Source organism: Meleagris gallopavo, chromosome 8 (genome assembly GCF_905368555.1).
Source record: "Meleagris gallopavo chromosome 8, MGAL_WU_HG_1.1, whole genome shotgun sequence".
Classification (NCBI taxonomy): Eukaryota; Metazoa; Chordata; class Aves; order Galliformes; family Phasianidae; genus Meleagris; species Meleagris gallopavo.
The window spans coordinates 32,006,457-32,025,209 of NC_139411.1; the positions used below are offsets into that span (position 1 = coordinate 32,006,457).

The following is an 18,753-nucleotide window of genomic DNA, read 5'->3' on the forward strand; positions in this document are numbered from 1 at the left end:
CCTTGTTAACTCCTGTGATCCTGTTTTGCTTCTCTGACTACCACAAAACACTCTGGTTTCATGCTATAATCTATCTGAAATCTCTCCTTTATGATTAGCTTCACGTCTTTTAATGAACTTGGAGGAAAAAGACACTGCTCCTACTCCTCCATGCCTGGAACACTGCCCAAGGTGTCTGTCCAGTGGGTGTGGAGGGATTTGGGTGCGTGGAGACGTCGGTGAGCCAACGGCTCACGCTTCCTTTCACTAGATGCGTTTCAGGCACTCCGGCCACAGCCGTGTGAGGTAGGTAAGAATCATTAAATGAATTTCACAGATGGAGAGAACGAGACAGAGAGATACGTCCAATTCAGCCAGGAGCTGTCACAAAGCCAGAAACAGCCTCTCGGAGTAGAGCAGCATTTCCTGCCAACGCCGCTGCCGGTGGAAGGGCTGCCCCAGGGATGGCCCTCACGTGGCCTGAGCAACGGAGCAGTTCTCAACTCTTCTATTTCCCCTGATGTTATTTTAGACTGGATCACACGCAGTAAAACTATCCACCCACGTTCTTGAGGGACACAGCGCTACTGCAATGTTTTGGTGAGGGAGGTATATTATAACCTGCAGGCCTGGTTCTGAAAGATGCTCGGTGCTCCCGGAGCCTCAGCGCGACCACTTGGGCTCTTTGTTTCCAACCAGTTTTAATGAGGGCCTGGATGTTTCAAGAAGCTGGCAGTGCATTATGAAGCCTTACAACGAGATGCCCCTGGCTGAAATCAAGCATAGATGATGACTAGAAGTTAATACTGTTGGCTACGGGCTGCAAAACGAGTTCTGTGGAATAACTCCACAGGCGCCCTTATCACATGCTGTCGTCACTCATGGACACTGTCTTCAACAACCTCAGCAGTGAATGCAGCAGTTACATGGGCATACATGGCAAGATACAGCCACGGTTCTGCTAGAGCAAAACTTTTGCCTGAAAAAAAAGCTGCTGCCCATTTCCCATGGGGAATTGAGCCTAATAAAGACTTGCACTTTGAGGGTTAATCTGCAGTAGTGCCAGATGAGAGAAAAATGTCACTGCTAGCATCTTGCCATTTCTGACTACCTAAAACTGGGAAAGCATTCAGCATGCTCAACATTTTTAAGAGGATGAGCAAATTAGAGAAGAAATAAAATGCATTTAGTATGGGGAAATCTCCTTTATCCTGAATAGGCTTTTTTTTCCTAGACAGCTCTAGAACAAGACAACAGTGCAGACCCTTTCCTGCAGAATACACATGTTCCCTGTGGACCTTGCAGCAACCCAATCCACTTAGTGATGCAGTGCCTCACGCACAGAGAACTCTGTGCTGTATTTTTGCAGACCACGAGAACAACTGCTGAACATAAGCTATCATGGTTCACACAAAGGCTTTGTTAAAGCAAACCTGTGGAAGATGCCAGATATATACTGAAGCACCCTGAAAAATCCCTATGTGGGAATGAGCCACGGGAAGCCAACACACTGCACAGAACAACAGGGAGAGCTGTCCTGGTGGCAAACTGTGCTCTGATCCTCTCCGTTCCAGAGTTCCAGTATAATAGCTGTGCTAATACTACTGTTGCACAAAATGCAAAGGGAAAAGAAAGATTCCAGCTACTCCTGCTGTTTGTAGATAAATGAAACAAACCCAGAAAAAGGTTGAGACAGCTGGAAACCTGACAGGAAAACTAGGTTTTCCAGGGAGAACACTAGAGCCAATTTACAGTTAATTACAGTGATTTGGAACAGCTCTGTAAGTAAATACCAGCCTCTGATTGTCCAAGTAAGGAAGATAATTGTTTCCTGAACTGTGTTCATTTGTGTATTTAAAATGTTGTCAGCTTGTTCCTTTCTCCAAATCAGAAGAGATTTTCTTTTCAGCAAGACCGATCTGCTACTTTTTTGTTAGCGAGTAGCTACAATCTGAACAGTGAGCATCATACCTGCCATCATCAAGGTTTATTGAGTTCCACAGCCACTTCTACAAACTCTCCTAGCAACTAAACTGCTGCCCAATGCACCAGTCGCAAAGCAGTCCTGCATTGCCGGTGAAATAGCTCTCACCAGCAGGGCTGGAGGGCCCTGGGGCACTGCCAGTCACAGAACACGCCAAGCACTTCACTGCTGCAAGACCCTCCATGGACATCCCCAGCATTGCATTTTGTATTTCATTTTTCTTCGGAGTGACAAGGTAAATGAGTTTACCCAAATCATAGAACCATTTGAAAAGCAGGTATTGGTAAACCAGAACTTAGTGAGTAGAAAGATGACTTATTAAAGAGCTGAAGCGTTACTAAAACATTGGCTCACCTGAGTCCAGAGCAGGTACTGAGACTGACTGACGAACTGGGGTACCCTTGTACATTTCCATGGTAATAGCAGTGACCCTGATTGCAAGAAAAGAGAAAATATTTCAGCACTCTTAAAAAAAAATCTTATATTCTCAGAGTTTCCCACCTCCTTTGTATCAAAGCTATTTTCAGTTTCAGACTACAGCATTCAGAAGCCCACTGACAGACCTTTCCTTCTCCACTAAATATTCACAGCATTGACTTAACGCTCCAAGGTGTTCCTCAGTTGAAACCTTGACTGTATTTAGATGATAGAGGACTGGGGTTATTTTTGTTTTTAAAGAAGACCAGCAGAGTTTAAATTTGCATGACTCGATAATCTTTTCTTCTGATATTTAATATAAAGCTATAGTACAGAATACCTTACAAAGTTACTGACATACTTTCCTACTTGCTTTAAACCCACATAGTTGTCTTCAAGATCTTCTACGTCCATTTGTATGACTACAGGAGATACTTATGTACAAAGGCAGGTATAAAAAAGAATCCCAAACAGAGTTTGGGAACAACAACAAAAAAAACAGTAAGCGAAGGGGAAGGGAAGGAGTTTGGAAAGGAAACCTTTTATTGAATTACCCAACTGACTGGCTGCACATTATTAAGAGCAACCACGACTAAGAGGTCTTCTATTTTGAGAGGCAACAATCCAATTTCATTTTGCAGCTAGGTTATTGTATTTCCTTAATAATTCACTGCTTGCAAAGAGCACCCACAGCAGAGATACTTTCTCAGCATAGACGTATCTGTCTGGAATCAAGGTTAATTTTATTGTTGACTAAAGGTTATATTACACTGCCAATTATGTGACTGACTGGAAAGCAACAGTTGTGTCACGTCCAGCATTTCTTTTCTCATGGCTCCTTTGAATGCCACTTGGAAACTGAAAATACCGTTGTAAAAGGTTTCTTCCTTATTAGTGCAAGGGAAAGTTACCACTCATGCTCCAACTTGACAGTCATCTCACTGTGCCTTTTATTGCTTGGTTCATCCACATCTATCTGGCTGCATCAATTAACCTTTTCAGCATTGGGGCATGGCTTTTACTTACAAAGCTTCACATAGACTTCTAAAGAACATCTTGATTTTGTTATAGAAAGCGCTGTTATAGAAAACATTGGGCAAAAGGGAACGATTCAGACAAAGTTTTTTCTGCAAATAGGGATATACCGTGAAAAATATTTGTTTAGAGCATTTGTGTTTCCAACATGAGCAACAGAACACAGCACAACATCATGAGGCTTGTATTTAGAAAGTCAGGATAGCTTTTATCCGTGATCAAAATGACAGTAGCAGAATAATGGTATTTTACTCTCCAATATTTTTTTATCATCGGTACTCATAAAGAGCTGGTAGCTTGTTAGCAAGGATAAAGCCACAATAAAAAGGAGGAAGTCATAGACTGAATTTTTGGGGCACGATTGCTTCAGTAACAATTGCTGTGGACATCAAGACTTTCAGCATGAGTAATTTATATCACTATTTCAATATTAGACTCATCTAGCTGATAAGAGTGAGGAAATAGGAGCCTCCAGACAAATACTGACTCGTGCAGTATCCCTGACGTGTGTAAAACCAAACACAAAGTCTCTTTACTCGTGTCACTTAAACCAAGCCTGAGGCAGAGCTCTTAGGAAACCAGCCACTGCCATCAAGCAAAGCACTCAGCAAAATAGGAAGGCTGAGCTGATATCTCGACCCATGCAGACTATGGCTGCAGTGCAGATAGTTGTCTTTATCAAAGAGTGAATTAGGGCAAAATTCCTGATTTTTTACCTCTCTGCACACAACCTGCTATTTTATTGAATTTGAGTTTCTTGTTGTGGCCCATTTCACAGCTTCTCCAAGAGCTCAAAGTTCCTTTAAGTTCCATACTGAAAATGTAAACTTACCAGAGCATGTCCTGCAATTGGACTGGTAGAAAATTGATTTCTAGTTCAGTAACTCCGCCAAAGTGCAAGAGGTTGGTTTTTTCTCCACTCCTGCCAAAAGCCCTTTATTCCTGTACCCTAGTATATGAAATGGATGACTCTCTAAAAACAAATAATAACCACAGCTGATTTGTTACACTTGAATCAGTATTCTATCTTTGCTTAACATCACTTCATAGTGACCAGTTTTTTCCCCAAGTGCTATGCAGCAGAACAAGCTGGGCTCTAGTACGTGTGCTAGAGAAATCCCCAGGCTGTCTTGGTTTAGCCTTCCAGCACAATCTGACTAAGCAACTTCCATTAGGAAATCATATTTGGTTTCAACTACAGATTATCATAGAATCACAGAATGGCCTGGGTTGAAAAGGACCACAATGATCATCTGGTTCCAACCCCCTGCTATGTGCAGGGTCACCAACCACCAGACCAGTGCCACATCCAGCCTGGCCTTGAATGTCTCCAGGGATGGGGCATCCACAACCTCCTTGGGCAGACTATATTGATATATATATACACACATATATATCAGTATGTGTATGCATATACTGCATCTACCCACAACAATAAAATCTGAGGCTTATCTTTTTTAAACCATATTGCAGTATTGAATGGAAAATGAATTCTCTATTCCTCTTGGAAAACAAAACAAAACAAAAAAAACCATCTTTTGGCAGCAAAAAGAAACACTAGTGTTATTCATTACTTACTGCCATTTCCAAAACATAAGGTTTTTAGGTTGATTTGTTTGTTTGTTTTTTGGAAGAGAAAGCCTAGCTATCATTAGCTACGCTCATGTTCATGTTAATGTTTGCTACTCCGATCATGTGCTGTGTGCTTTTTACTTCCTTAGAGTCTGCAGCTTTTCTCTTCCTAACACAAATGATTTTTCTGCTGAGCAGATCTGGAAGATGATACGAGCATCCAGCAAACAGGAAAGCACGGAAAGCTTTCACAGTGATTGCTTTACTTGGGAGGTCTGGGGCAGTAGGAAGATGCTTCTTCAGAAGTAAAATGTAACGCACAGAAATAACGCCTTTCACTGACACCAGCAAAGCCCATTATGGATGGGAACAGAAAGCACAGTGCTTCTTCCAGCAATGTCAACAAATAAATAACGTCACATAAAAAATACTTCACAGGAGTTGGGATTACTCAGGCAGATAAAAGATAAACTTCGTAATTAAAATCACTTGCTGCATTGTTTCTAATCAAGGCGTTGATATTGCTTAGAGGACAAAAACTTCACTGTCTTAAAGCGCCTTGTATTTATTAAAAAAAAGCAGTTTAAATTATCCATGATAAAAAGCATTTTGTGCTGACTTTAACCAGGAGCAGATTAGCCATATACACACACACACACACACAGATATAAGTATATCCACAACAGCTGCGTGATCTGGATTAAGAAACAAACACAAACAACTCACCCCCTCAACCCCATACCCCCAAACCCAGCCCTGGATTCCAGTGCAGAAACCCAACCTGGCCTTTGAGCCCATTGGTGGTAGCTTCTGCATGATGGCAATCATACAGCGCATCCTCCCTTCCAGAACCCAAGGCCTTTTCTCCTTAACACCACAGCAATGGCTGCCTTATTACAAAGTCTTAATGGCTGTATCTCCAAGAAGCTGAGTAAATCTTACAGGTGGGAGGGGGGGAAATAAAAATAAAATTAAAAAAACCAATAATAATAATAAAAAAAAAAATCACATGGTTAAAACCCCACAGTTTCCCTTTAAAGTCACACTCTGAAAATTCGTGCGTAGGATCACAGCAGTCAAAAAGGTACTGAAGGCAACAACAAGAAAAGATCACTCATGTTGCTGTTTCATCCTGCAGCTCAGATCCCAGCAGAGAGCACTTTGAGCTTTAACGATGAAGCATCATCCAGCCACCCAGCACAGCCTTACCGTGTAATTGCGTGCGAGAACCACATCAGTACCATCCTTCAAATAATGTGTTTCTGTGAAGCTGCTGGCTAACAGGCCCCTGGAAAAAAAAAGACAACAGAGCACACCGGTCACATTAAGGCCACATCACCTTGACTCTGTCCTTTAGTGGTTCCATTGGAGAAAGCAATCAAAGGCGAACATTAATGATGTGGTGACTACCAGGGTATGCGTGCAATAGGAGAAAATATAGCTCTGTACTGAAAGCTGCAGTGCACGAGCACTTCCTTTGTTAATTGTGGAAAGCATACAGGTTTCCAAGCTGCCTTCTCCTCCAAATGAGGTCTGTGTGCAGCGCATCTTGGTATTGCATCATTCATATGATTTTTACCATATTTCAGTTTAAATCTGTAATCTAGAGATGGGAGTATTGTTAAGTATTGGTAGGTTTTGGAAAAAGAAAATGTTTTCCTACATTACTACACTACATAAAGTAATCATTCATTACTGCAACCCAAAGACTAGGTTAGCACTCTGTAAATGAAACAAGCTTCCATTGACACTCAGGGAAGAACGCTACAGAAGTCAGAGCACTGGATTTATTGTCATCATCTGAAAAGGATATTCGTGAATGGAAATCTAACAACTTGAAATAATGTCTCAGGAGATGGTGAAAGATCACATCTGTGATGAGACATTTTGTTCTCATTCACTCCATGCTTCCCCTCCTGCCTTTGACAATGCTATCAAGAATATTGACTTGCAGCGACTGTTTTTCAGAAACACCCAGAAAGGAGCATACATGTGACAACTATGGAAAGATCCTTTTTGTAATAAACACATGGAACAGGGAAAGCAGCCTCTGCCTTTGCAACAGTCCTGCTATTGATCTGTTTTTCAACTCTTTACCTAAAGAGCATTTCTAATAAGGCCAGAAGGAAGAATATGTATGCATGTTGACTCTCAGGAGAGGCCTTAGGCCATGACACTCCAGTTTTGACAAACATTCTATTCAAATGCAAAAGCACAATATAGAAGAAACCAAAACTAAGTGTCCTGAGAGACACCCAAGGTCAGAGATGGATGGGGCTGCGAGCACCTGATGGAGCTGTAGGAGTCCCTGATCGCTGCAAGGGTGTTGGACCAGATGGCCTTTAAGGTCCCTTTCAACTCAAATAGTTCTATGATTCTAAATGCCACCACCACCTGTAAAGGATTCAAGAGTTTTGCCAAAGATTTTCAGTAGTCTGAAAAAAAAGCCTGAAAGGTAGTCCAAAAAGTTCTGTTCCATTCCAAATACGCATTTCTCCTTTGCAATGGTTATTCGAACAAATGAGACCCTTTAAAGTTGAAACCCGGTTGCACACATTTATCTGTATTTTGTAAACTCATGCACTGTGTTGCTGCATATTTCTTGTATTATGTATAAACATTACAACTAGAACATGAATATTTAATTTTCATTTTTCTAACGACTTATCTGCATTATGTTAATATCCAACAGCTCAGTCAAAATCAGGACCTTCAGGATCTGGTTTTGCTAGGAACTGTATTAGAACTTATTAGAGAACTAACTGTTTTAAAAGCTCATATCTTAAGGTATGAGGGAAAAAAAGGTGAATTAAACATGATGAAGAGAGAAATAAATATCAGCATAAAAGCATGAAGATAGGAAAGCTTAACACACACAGTAAGCATTCAAGCACAGATTCTCTATTCAAACTTTTCAGCTTGTGGGAAACATCAGAATATTAATGCGTAATGAATGTTACAACACCGCAGTGTTAGGTGGGCTGTACAGGAACTGCTCTGGATCGCAGCCAACCCCAGCACCCACAGCAGGATTTGGTTGCCTAACTGAGCACCTAGCACCACTTTAGATGCTCTATACATTTCACCAAGTAGTCCAGGACACTTCAGCCAAGCTGTTCCAGATGGCACTTGGCACCCATGCTTATCTCAGCCCTCGTGCCTGCTGCCTCTGGATGGCCTGCCTGAAATGAAGTGTGCTCTATCTACATTTTCTACCACCGTTCTCATTATCGTAAAGAGCAGCTGCTTTCTTAATTATCGTTATAACACCACTACAGGTTTTTTGCTTAGAGGGCATTCATAAATTTTGTAAAGGCAAAAGGTAAGATCCCATTCCTGCTGAAGCCAAGTTGCGCACTTGTTGGAAATGGGATTTCACATTGGGCACTGGAGCAATTTTTATTTAGTGGGACAAAATGCAGGCAAGGAATAGGATAACAGATGTGGCATAAGGGCAGAGATTGAGCAATAAGCTCACCTTGTGCTCTGCTATTTCCAAAGTGTTTGACAGCAGCAATGATAAAGACGACCTTTCTGCTTCTGCTTGCTTTACCGTCGGGTAGAGGCTTAGAAAATATTTCATAGAGTCATAGATTTTAATACCAAAAGGGAGCGTTGTGATCAGCAAGCCGACCTGTCACATTGCATAGCTCATTTGACATGACTTAGCCTTCTGATACAGTAACTGCGATGGAACCATACTGTTCACTCCTTTACTGCGTACATCTCCCACAATGAAGAAGCTATGACGAGGCTGTTAAGTTTCTAACTGTTAATTACACTCAGAGTAAAAAGCAGCACACTTTGCACCTCCTCGCTTGGCTTTGTCTATGTTCAGTTTCCAACCACTGGATCTCACTCCTTTGCATCAGCGCTGTCTGCGAGCCTCTTGTAAACACTTCTCCTTGCTAAAGTGAGGAACTTGCAGCAGGTGAACAAACTTCTGATCTCCCTGTCATCAGTTTCCCTGTCAGATGTCTTTCATCAGGATGAGATCCCAATTAAGACCAATGGAAATGCCGATTGAACATTAAGAATTCCCTGTGTGAGCAGTTAAAGGCTGGCAGGAACAGCAAGATGATAGAGTCCCACTGTTGGGCTAACCAAATAAAAACTGAAGTATGTCTTCATGTAGCCAGCCAAAGAAGGAATTCATATCACGGAAATTTCAAGTACAGCTGAAAAGCCTTTTAAAGAAAATGAGGAAGTTTTTCTGGAGACTGCATTAACACACTTAGTTTAGTAACTAAGAAATCATTACTAAGACATCTGTCTTCCTGCCATGCAAATTGCTAGCACAGGCTTGAGAGCAAGCCAGGGGAAAGGTATCTCTGCATTAAAGATGCTGGGGACTTATAGAAGACACATCACCAGGGAGCCCAACAATTTCTGGTAGGGGAGGAAGCTGTAACCCCCCCTTCCAGAAATGCCTAATATCCTAAAAGCTCTGCCACAGAATAAGCACACAGCAGTAGTGTCCAGGGACAGCAAGTCGTGTACTGACATTTCTTGAAAGCTTATCAAAACTAAGTGTAACAAGCACTCCAATCCCACTACTGAATGTGCACCACTTCACTCTGCAATTATGGCAATAGTGTTTAACACACTGAACAACAAATTCAACATGTGTATCTACTCAGTAATTTAATTACCTCCCTCAAAAAAGATATGCAACGTAACAGATTGATTTACATTTCTGTTTCTGACCCACAGTAAAGGAGATTAATGGAGTAAAATAAATTAATTTAGATGGCAAGCTACTTAACCTAATTGGATCAATGTAATTCGGAAAGAGCAGGGATCAAAATAACATTAATATATCATAGTACAATTCATCACCATGTCTGAAGTCTCAAATGTTGCCAGCTACAATGCTCAACAGTACCAGACAATTACCAGTTTTTTGTACTGCATGAAGAGGCAGAAACAATTGTTATCAAGAATAGCACCAACTGCTGGATACAATTAAAAAAAAAAACTCAATTAAAGGAGCACCACAACTTTCTAATTAATTCTAAAAAAAGAAGCAAAAGTATGACTCTCGAGTTAAATAACTTATGCATTTAGTCAATGTGTCTGTCAGTATTTTGGATATTTTCGTGTCCCCCCAGAGCTGGATTAACAAATAGAAGCTTTGATGGACCAGAAGAGCTGGTTCTATCTCTCCTGATCTATGACAGACACAGCACAGCCTTCCTCAACCTTTGTAATCAGCATTAATGTTACTCGCTGTGTTTACCAAAATGCTTTCGGGTGCCAAGCAGCTTTGCTAACCTGAGCCTTAGGGAACACGATGAAGAATGCTTAAACTTCTAACCCTCACCTTTTCCACTCCCAACCCAAGCAGAGTCTCAGGTGGTTCGTTTGAGATGGGGAGAAAATGTCCTATTTTAAACACAGGAAACTCTTGACTCAATCCATTTAATAACAGGCACAGTAATTTAACACATTGACTTTCACTTGTAAATGAGAAAAATCACCTCTGCTCTCCAGGCACCGATATATTATTTCAAAAGGTTATAATGATATTTCATCACCCAAGGATAGTCAGAAAGATGGAGTTGCCAAAGTTAGAGATGGAAAAAACCTACTGGATCACACAGACGGCTTCTCTGGAAGCCAAGTGCTTCATAGACCAAACTAGGTTCTGTCTCACTGAGCTTCCAATGTCAGAAGCAATGCTGATCCCACCATTTTCAAAGGGAGATTACTCTGCGTTCCAACAGATGTTACTGTCACAATGCATTTCCTGATGTTCAGTCTTTCCTAGTTTTTCCTAGTTACACTTCTCCTACTCTCTGAAACAACTGCTTTTTCTTCTTGGTACATACATCATCCAGATAGGTACAGATTATTATCACATTCCCCCTTAGCCATCCACATGCCAAGCAAAGCATGACAGACTATAAAAAAGGACAAGTAGTGTGTACTTCTCATACTAGTGCTACTCAGGAAAAACCTCAGCTTTATCACAGCAGGAGCAGACACCAGGCTTTCCCTTGGTGATACAGAAGAAATAAGTAGACAAAACTCTAAAGAATAAATCTCTTTCCAGAAGCACCAAAGAACACAATTATTCCTCAAACTATCTCCTAGGATGAAACTTCTTTGGTTGCCCACTCTGTACCAGGACGTCCCTGGTGATACAGACATACCAATGTAATTTCCCTGCAAAACACATCTATGGGCAGCAGGCTCTGTCTCTCAAAGCTGCTTTATGAGACTGAGCTAATTCAACAGCACTGTTTTACAGCCAGACGTGAGGTCTGGATGCTCTGGTAGGTCTTTCCTCAAAGTGCTGTGTGTCACTGTTGCATATTTTAGAAGGAACATGACTTGTTCTGGCATGGTATAGAACATAAAGCTTGGATTCTGCTTTAGAGTGGAATCAGGGTCAGAGGACGAACTTCATGTGTTGTGAATCTATTGAATTTCAGAAAGGAAGGCGTGCTTTTACACTTCTGATGTTCATGCTCTTAGTTTTGCTTTTCTGCTTAACTTTTGTTTTGACTAACACCCCAGTGCAGTAGTTCTACACCAAGAACTGGTGTTTTAGGAAAACCTTCAAGTATTCCTATGACTTAAATGGAGAGTCAGCTGCTACTCTGTGGAAGCATTGATCATATTAAGTCATGGGTAGCACAAGGCTGCCTCAAACCCAGTGCTTCCCTTCTCATTGACATGCTGCCTGCAGCCCACACACCTGACCTTTACTTATACTTGTTACTATCTCTTCCTTCTGAATGATGAAATGCCTGTTTTCTTCCCCATCCAAGTACTGCCTCACTCTGTCATACAAATTCTTATTAGAAGCCCTCCTGCATTTTAAACCTTGCCTACAAATGCAGGAGGTGAGGAGAGGGAAATAGATGAAACATAGGAAAAAAAAAAACAAAAACAAAACTAGTATTCTACTTCTCTGCTTACTGACACCAGCACACTCCATTAATTCTTCTTCATCTCAATTCAGGTCATTTTGACCTTCATACTGGAATTAGTTGTTATTTATTCAATTGTTATATTTCTTCAAAGGAATAAACACGTTTGTTAAGCCTGCTGCTTCTGCAGTGGTTATCTCAGTACAAGTGCCTCCTGATATTCACTACGGCGAGCTCAGCAGTGGCATTTTTCAATTCTTCTTTCTCATTACAGCATAACGAATGAGTGAAGCATGGGTAATGAGCTCCCCATGCATAAGCACCTAACATCATCCTATTCGTAAAACCACCACACATTCTTTAAACGTGTCACATTCCTTCTCCTTGTTTAATTATCTTAAGTGACTTGAAATGCTTTTGGACATTTTCCCACTGAATGTCTCCACTTCATGATATCCTATCTGCTACACTTCAGTGTGCTGCCACGGAGGGACTGCAGTGTCATAATTGAAGAACCTGAGAGATTAAAATTCACAGAGCTTAATTAGCACAACAATTCTGAAGAAAAGAGGGGAGCAAAATAAAACTATAATAGCCAGGGAATCGACCAAGCAGCCAAAATTTCAATATTAAGTCTATGGCAGTAGACTCTGGCCTATTTGACTTCAGCTTTGGATAGACAATTTCAGTTGGTTATATGCTACATTTGAAAAATAAGTCTTTGTACCTCTACAGAGTTCTTCTGATGCAGAAATTCATATAATCCTGTGCCTACCAGAGTCCACATTAAAATCCCACTTGACCAACTCCAATACACCAGAGCAACATTTGACAGTTTCCAGCATCTCTCCCACAGATTTATCCTATGAGAACTCCTTCTGAGGAATATTTCATATTACCTCCTTAAGCCTCCCTGTGCACCAGCAGAATAGAAATCATGTTATCAGCTCAGCTGGGCAGCATGCCATGGAGAGCAAACCCCTTCAGCAAAGGCTCCAGAATACCACTGGCCACAAATTGCTGTCAGCTAAGGAGAGATGACAGGGCTTATTGGCTAACCGATTTTTGATGGAAAAACACAACTTGGTACATTTAGGGAAACAATGTAGTTTGGCTGCTTTAGAGATATTTTACCATTAGCTGTACTGAGTACCTTTAATTTAGAGTAATGGCAGTGCCTGCGAAGCCCTGAAGCAACACGCCAGAAGTTAAAGAATTATTCTGGAAGTCACTACTAAACTACTACATCTCTGAACTATCTGTGGCAAAGATCAAAAGTAACGTGCACTGCTGTGCTGCAGGTTGAACCCAAGCAGATTTACACAGCTCTGAGCACTCTGAATTGGCTTTGGCTAGACTAAAGACTAACAAAGCTCTGAGATTCTGGCTCCCGTTCTACCGATCTAGTTCTCAGATGACAGTGTTGTGGTTTCTTATGAAATGCATACTTCCTATTATTATACTTCCACTAAAACTTGTACTAGATAACGTAGGGGCCTTTTTAACATGCTAATCTTGCACACAGAATACACCACTTGAGTTACAGATCCAGGCAACACCAGAAAAAACTGTGGCTCAAGAAGATTCACTAGAAAATATTGAGACATATATATAGTGAATCTTCTATATCTACATAACAAGTGGCAGATATATTTTAATGCATTCTTTTCCAACATCAGTGTTGTCTTTCACAGAAAAGCTTCTTTGCAGTCCCCATGACACTTGTAGGATGGCATTTTCGTTAAATACTAAGTTTGGAGATGCTGGGCTGGAAGGCTGTCAAAGTTGATTTGAAACATTTCATTCAATTAAATGTCACTGGTAGCCAAGTAAGATTATGCTGCTAAACAGATGTCATCAGGCAAATTGTTTAAATATGCTTTCATCTGAGTTTTTCCAGAAAAGCAGAGACATCTGCTTAAAGCATCCAGAAAAAGTAGACAATGTGGAAATTTTTGTAAACATGGAAAATTAAGAAACACCAATAAAAAAAAATAAATCAGAATGTATTCAAAACTCACTAACAAGATGGAAATAGCATCACGGGATTAATAAGGGTTCTATGCAAGTATCTACAATGCTATTGGAAAGCCTGGCTCTATCGTTAGTGAAAAGTCACGGAGCCCAGGTTTGTTACTACACTCACTAAAAAACACAACAATCTTGGAATTATTTCCTCACTTTTGAGTGCTTGCCTGCAGGCTTGCATTTGCATTTTTAATTTAAATTTCTGCCAGCTTGCTGAAACTGGAAATAGTAGTTTCATTTTACTCAACCCTCATTTTTTCCTTGCCACAAGAAAGAGCCATTTGCCCTGAGTAGGCTTTGCTCAGATTTCAGTTGCCCAGCACCATTAACTTTTACAGATACACATTCATCTCGCCCTGTGCATCACTGCCTCTCACTAACTTCTTAAAACTCAGGATGAAGGAGGCAGAGGTGTGCAAGAAAACCTTTGTGTAAAACCTGTATTTTGGTCTCAATTTTACAGTATGGTACACAGACTCACTTAAATGTAAGTAGGTGTAAAAGAAGAAAGATTACTGTGGATTGCCAGAGTATAATCCTTTACTTCACCTCCAACAGAGGCCAGTACTATAGAAGCAACATGTGAAAAGGGCAAGCATGCTGAGTCCCCCACATGCAGAATGAGATCATGGCCACCAGCTGACACTCCTCCAGCCCAACTAACTCCTCCTGGCTTCAACATTTCTTGCACAGTGGTGTAACTTCAATTTTTATGAAGCACACCTTCCATCACCAGCCTCGAGGACTGGGGGCTGCCCCTGCCCTTACTGCCCCATCCCCAGCCCCATCAGCAGCTGGCATACGCATTGCAAGTGACCTGGGAAAGCCCAGAGTGATCTTTAAAGCACCATTAAGTTATACTCTCATAGGATGATGGCTCCTTTCCAACTACTTCTGCTACAACACGTGACTTGGAATTGAGATGAGGTAATTTGGGTGTTTGCAGAACCAAAGCATGGGCCAGAATAATCAAGCTACCAGAAAGTTTATAGGGGGGAGGCTTATGAGAAAAAGAATGGGAGTTGGAATATTTCTCTTCTCTTTCCTCTTCCTTATTCATTTTAATTACTTTTCCTACAGTCCTTGTATTTCACCTCAGCCATTCTTCACCGCCTTTCCATTCCCCCCTGCTGTCCCCCACATTATTTCTCCCCAGTCCTTTCATCTCCTCTTGCATACCACATTTGTTATTACACTGTTAATCAAGTAAGCAAGACACATGTAAAAATCAACACAACCAATCACTATTTTTCATTATGCAAACCTCAAACCCAGGGCTACTTTGCTTCAGGCTCAACATTCATGTTTTTTTGAACATTAGAGAAATAATTGTGAGCAAAATCAGGACACAAGGGTAAGAGAACACTAGTTTTTAAGTTTATAGCTTCCTTTCTTTTCCCCCCAGCCACTCTACTGAGTGCCTATTGCATCTAATTTCTTAACTCTGCTATATATCAGGTAAGCATCAGCTTTATGCCTGTGGCTTAGCAAGGCAAGTTGCTCACCAGGACTATAGCAGAGAGACACAGGAACATCCCTCCTTCCCATTCCAGCAGCAAGTCTACAACCAGAAACATGGAGAAGCAGCAAACAAACAAAAAACCCACACCATCAGCTGTTTCCACTTCTACTTATTCAAGAAGAGATTAACATGTGTATCAAATAATGACTTTTTGCTACAAAGGTTGATGGCTTATAGTTGTCGCTGGCCCAGTTTGCTGCCGGCTCATATTGAGGGCATCTCACTGCAACAGTTACTGAAGTTGCCAGCAGTGAGCTTGGGCAAAAGAAGGATCAGACACTATCTGTCAGCAGTTAACACAAAATTCTAATTTTCTTTTCAATTCAAGGAAGTAATTAGTTTACGATAACATTTAACATTTAGTTGCTGACAGAGATATGACACTTATCTTACATAAGTCATTTTAATTATTTCTACTAACCAAGACCTCAAAAAATATTGTGTAGTTTAAGCTAACAATGCCTTCCTAGATATTTTTGGTTCTACTGTCATTTGAAAAATTGATGCCTAGAGCATCAGCATTTATCCAGCTCATTATAGATTTCATCCAAATGACTACAGATAATTAAAAGTATGCTTCAATTTTATTGTAATGTTTTCCTCTCTAACACTGCAAAGCAATTCTCTTGTTGCTTGGGGTTTTAGGAATTAATGTAGATTCATCCCCATAAAATAAAGATTCAAAGGATTAGATACAAACTATTCCTATATAGAGACGTAAGAGTCACACATGCAGAAATACTAAATGAATGTAGACATGCACAGAGAAATATTTTGGGGCACTGCGTGGGGCATTCATAGAATCACAAAACGCCTGGGTTGGAAGGGACCTCAAGGATCACGAAGCTCCAACCCCCTGCCACATGCAGGGCCACCAACCTCCATATCTTATACCAGCCCAGGCTGCCCAGGGCCCCATCCAACCTGGCCTTGAACACCTCCAGGGATGGACGGGGCATCCACAGCCTCTCTGGGCAGCTGTTCCAGCACCTCACCACTCTCTCTGTAAAGAACTTCCTTCCATACTAAATGTTGGATTGCTGTGTAGATGTAAGCCATACATCTCCACACAGCCCTGAGTTAGCATTAATTCAGACGTTTTGTTCTACTATTCACCCCTGGCAATGTCTGCCATGCCTAGAACTGCTACGAGAACTGAATGTTCACATAAAGCATAGATGTGAAAAAAATTGACCATTTATCAGTTTGCAATAATTAATATGGCACTGACTTTAACAGACATGGGTACGAGGAGCTGCACATAGAAACCTGCTTCATTCCAGGATCCTTAGCAGTACTTCAGTTAAACAGTGTCAGGTATGATGAATTTTCCTTGGCACGCCTTTATCATCAAATAGTTTATGTTTTACAGGATTTTCAGGTTACTTTGAAACTAAAATTACCCATGAATAGCAATGACATTAAAAAGCAATTACAGATACATGCCTTTTAATGCCTCTGTTATAATGCATATTCCGTTAAATCAGAGAGAGTCTATTTAAGAACACGGGCACAGAAAAAAACTGTAATTTAGCATTAACATCCACACAAATCAGTGCTAACAAGGGCTTGGTGAGGTACTTTCAGACTAAAGTAAGCAAAAGAAAAAAACCCATAATTAGTAGAATATGATGTAAATATTAGGAGATGGATCCATATTTTATAAAGGCCACTTTACTCACGACAGCTTAGGTTTCCTCCCACTCACAGAAAGAATCTGCAGCAAACAAGCCCTTGACTCACGAGGATATTTCATATGCAGATTTGGATTTTATGTAAATTATTTAAGCATGCTTTAGAAAGTCCAGGCAGCAATGCGAAAGCATTCCCCTGCCTATGTGCATCAGTCAAAGAAACAGCACTCATCACCAAGCAACTCCTATGGGTAGGAGTTCTGCCAACAGCCTTAAGATTAAGCTGTTGCATTTGCAGCTCACAGTTGGAAAAGGCAAGATCCTGTTATTATGCCCCTTATATTTGCTTCCTCCTGACCACAGGAGAAGCGCCTTGGACCAGGCCATGCTAGTGGTACCCAAAGCACTGCCCACAGCAGCAAACTGGGAGCGTGGAGCCGTATATCAATGCCTGTCTATAGCCAAACAGAAACACGTTCAACCTTAACACTTGCAGGATCAAAATAAAGATTAAAAGAGCACATGAGATTTTTTTGCTTTATCTTGTTATCTTGTTATTTCCAAACCATTCACAACTATCTTTATTGTATGTATTAGATTCAAGCAAGCACGCATTACTCCATGTTTTAGCGCTGGATAGTATCAGATAAAGCAGGAAACCACTCTTGACAACAGAGAGGCAAAGAGGCAAAAACCCAAGGGTAAGCCCCTCTGAGAGAGGTCTCTGAAGGAGAACTGCCAAGTCACAGCAAGAGGGTCAAGGTAATCAATGCATCATTGTCTACTGTGTTGTAGAAACACACAGAATTATGTTTGCTCTTCCTGTAGATTACTGAATTTTGACACTATCTAGTTTGATGAGAGACGTTAGGTCATGTTCCACTGCATCAATTTGCAGTAACGCTTCCAATAGCAAAACGCAAGAGATAAAATTTTATCAGTACCATGCCAGCTGCCCAAACAACAAAGCACACACTGAAGGTGTGAGGCTTTCTACTGCTTCTGTGTGTGTCTGCTACCCAAAGCCAGACAAGTCTACAACAACATTGTTGGCAAAGGTTAAAGAGGAAGCCAGCACTACAGAGAGGATGCTAGGCTGTCAGGGAGAGCCAGATAACGAACACAAAAAGCTTGAACCCAGCTCCCTTAGGTGAGGGAACAGAAGACAACCAGGCCTACTAACAAAATAGCAGGGAATTTAAGTTCGGGAAACATGTAACAGTATATTGAGCATTTCCCCTCTAGACTTCTGGCTTTAATTAGATCCTTGTCTGAAATAATGGAAAGCTTTTTAACAACTGATGGCTGATGTGTAGATTGCAAGAAAAAAAAAAAAAAAAAAAAAAAAAAGAAAAAAAAAAAAGAGCTGGTTGCAGATTAGACAGTGATATCATAGCACAATGCACTCAATCTAGCCACATTCCCCCTTCCTCCCTCAGTTCTGCCAACTGTCAGCCTGCCATTTTGTTATCAGTCTGAGCAGGAAGGAGATACTGAACAAATTCCCAGCTATTCCCACGGTATCAGGAGAAAAGAGGCAGGGCAGGATTGAGGTAGCAGAGGTGGGCAGAATATAGACGGGTGCAAGAATGTTGGCTTCTACAGTCTGCGAGCCAACCTCAACAGTTCCAGGGTTGGTAGGTCAGCATTTCAGACAGCTAACTAATGCAATAAAAGAAACAAAAGAAGAATAAACACCCAAGA

At 41.0% G+C, this 18,753-nt stretch overlaps 1 protein-coding gene across 3 annotated transcripts in view; it reads right to left on the bottom strand.

Annotated features, from left to right (window-relative positions):
- ADAM12 (ADAM metallopeptidase domain 12) overlaps nt 1-18,753 on the bottom strand; it is a 169,155-nt gene that overhangs the window by 68,946 nt on the left and 81,456 nt on the right. For all 3 annotated transcript variants that reach the window (XM_085229126.1, XM_085229125.1, XM_085229127.1), the window contains 2 exons: nt 6,197-6,275; nt 2,318-2,394 (listed from right to left, as the gene is read on the bottom strand). In XM_085229126.1, coding sequence (XP_085085252.1) covers nt 2,318-2,394; nt 6,197-6,275 — 156 coding nt within the window. The remainder of the gene's footprint in view (nt 1-2,317; nt 2,395-6,196; nt 6,276-18,753) is intronic.